At 53.2% G+C, this 3,705-nt stretch overlaps 1 protein-coding gene across 1 annotated transcript; it reads right to left on the bottom strand.

Annotated features, from left to right (window-relative positions):
- Positions 1 to 483: 483 nt before the first annotated feature.
- LOC135384598 (uncharacterized protein K02A2.6-like) lies at positions 484 to 2,981 on the bottom strand. Its single transcript, XM_064613796.1, has 2 exons — positions 2,525 to 2,981; positions 484 to 2,417 (listed from the first exon to the last, which is right to left on the bottom strand). The coding sequence occupies exons 1-2, from the start codon at positions 2,979 to 2,981 to the stop codon at positions 484 to 486; spliced, it is 2,391 nt and encodes a 796-aa protein (XP_064469866.1).
- Between the last annotated feature and the right edge of the window lie 724 nt (positions 2,982 to 3,705).

Genomic DNA, 3,705 nt, shown 5'->3' with positions numbered 1-3,705 from the left:
GACCTGGTGATGATATTGAGTGTTTCAAGGTGTCAATTAGTATTATTTTAAAGAGCAGTGGTAGTTTACTGCTGTTGTGATTCTAATGATTGAAAGTACCATGATAAGCCTTTGGGATGAAAATCCCTAAGATCAGCGGTCATGCACGGTGCTTTTTTGTTGAATTTTACTGTAAGAATGAATATTATTAAGAGTAGGAAAACAGGAATAATTTTGCGATTCAATAAATCATAGGAGTGTTTGTCTGCCTAGCCCCGCTCTGCACTGTCGTGGTCGAGGTGTGTTCGCCAGGATGAGAGCGCAGAAGAAAGCGACCGTCTCCGAGAGAGAGAACACGTTGAACCTTTATTGCCCCAAAACCACACCACACGCGCAGACTGCTCTGCGTTAAGTCAACGTCGTCGTCTTCACACGACACCTTCCCCTTTCAGTCTGAAAGTCTGATTCTTTCACTATGTACAATAGCCATATCTGTCTGGCTTCTTAACCACTCGGCCAGCCCGTGTCTTGACCACGCCTTGGTCCTGATGTGTTGGCGCTGTTGGAGGTTTGCCGACTGTTGTCGGCTGTTTCTGTCCGGCTGTGGTTGAAAACGACTCCTGTAGGTGTCTCGTGGTTCGCCTTGTGGGGCCACCCTCCGTTCCCACAACATACGACCTCAGGGTTCCTGCTTGTCAAAGAATCATGCTCCCATGTCCCATGTGCTCCGGCGCCCGCCAGGATGCGGACCCTTGTACCGCTCCGCAGCTCTGGACGCTCCGCCACCCGGTGTCGCGAGTTATACACAGTTGCCCTTGCGACCTGTTGTTTCCGATACCGTTTTCGGTATGTGTGGAGATATGGCCACGAAGGGATGAGGGATTTCGGGTTCACAGGGACGTTCGATTGGAGTCGTCTTCCCATCAGGAGTTCGGCCGGCGCGTACCCACAGCTTCTGGGTGTCGTCCGGTGTGCTAGGAGGGCGCTGTTGACGTCCGGTTCCTTTTTCAAAAGGGCCTTCGCCGTCTGGACCGTGCGTTCGGCCTGTCCATTGCTTTGCGGAAAATGTGGGCTCGACGTGACGTGCTTGATTCCTTGCGTCGACAGAAACCGCTGAAATTCTCCTGATGCGAATTCAGGGCCGTTGTCCGACCGAACAACGTCAGGCAGGCCAAACCGTGCCAACATAGGCCGAATCTTCGCAATTACGTTTGCGCTCGTTGTGGTCTTGAGTCTGCTCAGCTCAAAAAACTTCGAAAAATAGTCGACGACTACCAAGTAGCTTCGTCCATTGGCGTAGAACAAGTCAATGCCGATCGTCTCACACGGTCGTTGCGGTAGCGTCGACTGCATTAGTGGTTCCACCCCCGGGATTCGATGCTCCTTGCAGGTCGGGCATCCGCGTATGTAGTCCTGTAATTCCAGACTGATTCCTGGCCACCACGCTGACTCCCGAGCTCTCGCTCGGCACCTCGTAATCCCCTGGTGTCCTGTGTGCAACCTTTCCAGGATTTCATTGCGAAGAACTGGGGGCACGACCAGACGACACCCGCGTAGGAGCAGACCTCTGACGACGGAGAGCTCCTCGGAGAGGCTGGCGTACTTACACAGATCGGCTGGGAGGGTGTTGGCAGGAGGCCATTGTGTTTCGCAGTACTCCATTACTCGGCACAATGTTTGATCTATCCGCAAAGCGTTTCTGATGCGCGAAAGCATGTTGCGTGATGCCGGCAGCAGGTCTACGGTGAGGACCTCGAAGTCCTTGACAGCCGACTCCAACATGTCATTATTGCCGTTGACGTCAGGAACCGGATTTCTGGAAAACACGTCGGCAGTGTACAACTCCTTGCCGGGTACATATGTGACTGAGAAGTCGTACTCCAAGGTACGCATTCGCAGTCTTTGCAGACGAGGAGTGAGGTCACCTAGCCTCTTAGAAGTCAGGATCGGTACTAGAGGCTTGTGGTCCGTTTGTACTTGAAAAGGGAGGCCCAGCACGTACATACGAAATTTCTCACACTCCCACGTTACCGCCAAGGCCTCATTTTCCACTTGCGCGTAACGCTGCTCAGTCGTAGTCAGTGCTCTGGAAGCGTACGCAACTGGATGACGTTCGCCATCCGACGCGTCCTGTAGGAGTACCGCTCCGAGACCATACGACGACGCGTCTACTGACAGCGTATGTGGCCGCAATCGGGAGTAGTACGTGAGAACAAGGGTGCTCGCGAGCTCTTCTTTTATCTTCTCGAAAGCTTCCTGTTGCTGAGGGCCCCAGTACCACGCAGCATCTGACGCCAGAAGATCGCGGAGGGCTTTCGTCTTTTCGGCCACTTGAGGAAGAAACTTTGCAAGGTGGTTGAGCATGCCGAAAAATGAGCGCAGCTCGCTAACCGACTGCGGTGCTGGCATCTTCCGAATGGCTTCGGTCTTGTCCGGGTCTGCAGAGATACCGTTAGCGTCAAGTATGTGCCCAAGGAAGTGGATTCTGGATCTTCTGAATTGACACTTTCCTCGTTGAGCGTCACGCCGGCATCCTTTAGCGTACGTAGCACAGCGTGCAGTCGCTTATCGTGCTCGTCTTCGTTCCGCCCGAATATCAGAACGTCGTCCATGTGGCACACTGTGCCTTCGAGTCCTTGCAGGATCCGGAGCATCTCGCGTTGGAAAAACTCAGGGGCAGTAGCAATTCCAAATGGAAGACGCAAAAACTGGTATCTTCCTAGTGGCGTTATAAACGTCGTCAGTTCGCAGCTTTCTGGGGAGAGAGGCGCTTGCCAGTAGCCAGCGTTGCAGTCGAGCTTGCTGAAAACTTTTGCCTGTGTGACCTTGTTGAGATTCTCTTCAACCGTCGGCATAAAGATGCGCTCGCGGACAACCTGTGCGTTTAGTTCGCCGTAATCTACGCAAATGCGCAGGCTTCCGTTCTTTTTTCTGACGACGACCATTGGCGCACACCATTCCGTAGCGTGTTCAACCTTCTTGATGACGCCAAGCTCTTCCATCCGGTGCAACTCGGCTTGAACGCCCGGTAACAGTGGCAGTGCGACCCGTCGTGGATAAGTGACGGCGCGTGGCCTTGCATCTGGCTTTAGTCGGATGCTCTACGTTGCCTTCATTCGCCCCAGAGACCCGAACAGGCACTGAAACTCCGATGGGACTGCGTTCAGTCCGACATCGCGGTTAACCGAGAGTAGCTGTGGAAGCACATCCAATGCTTTTATGGCAGGGCGGCCCAACAAAGGATGCTGGAGACCCTGAACGACAAAGATCTCCTGGGTCGTCGTCTTCCCATTCCAGTCGACTTGAGCTTCTACTTGCCCAAGGGTATTTATCTTCGCCCTTCCAGGACCGTAGAGTGATTTGAGAGGCTGAGTAAGAGAGTTGCGGGCTTGACTAGAAAGCGCAGTTGGCGGCACAGCCGTAACATCCGCGCCAGTGTCGACCTTGAAATTCACAGGTTTACCATCAACTTTGGCTATGATGTACCATGCATCAGAAGACGATGGGTTTCGGATGTCACCAAGGAAAACCTCTTCAACAGCTCGTCCTGCTTTGCCTTGCAGTCGCCGACGAGTTCCGGACTTGTGTGACGGGGATGCTGACTTGCATACCGAGGCGAAGTGCCATAATTTCTTGCAGAGATTACAAGTTTTCCCTTGAGCCGGACAGTCAGTCCTTTGATGAAACTGGCGTGAACCGCACCACTTGCAAGGTGCAGATTGTACG

The sequence above is a fragment of the Ornithodoros turicata genome, chromosome 2 (assembly GCF_037126465.1).
Source record: "Ornithodoros turicata isolate Travis chromosome 2, ASM3712646v1, whole genome shotgun sequence".
Taxonomy (NCBI): Eukaryota; Metazoa; Arthropoda; class Arachnida; order Ixodida; family Argasidae; genus Ornithodoros; species Ornithodoros turicata.
The sequence above is the reverse complement of the archived record's forward strand: the minus strand, read 5'-3'. Positions and strand labels throughout refer to the sequence as shown.

Excerpts from the sequence above, each read along its gene's own strand:
- LOC135384598 (XM_064613796.1), bottom strand. The coding sequence starts at position 2,981 with ATGGAAGAGCTTGGCGTCATCAAGAAGGTTGAACACGCTACGGAATGG. Across the intron at positions 2,418-2,524 it reads GCGACTGCACGCTGTGCTAC|ACCCGGACAAGACCGAAGCC; the intron begins GTACGCTAAAGG and ends GTATCTCTGCAG.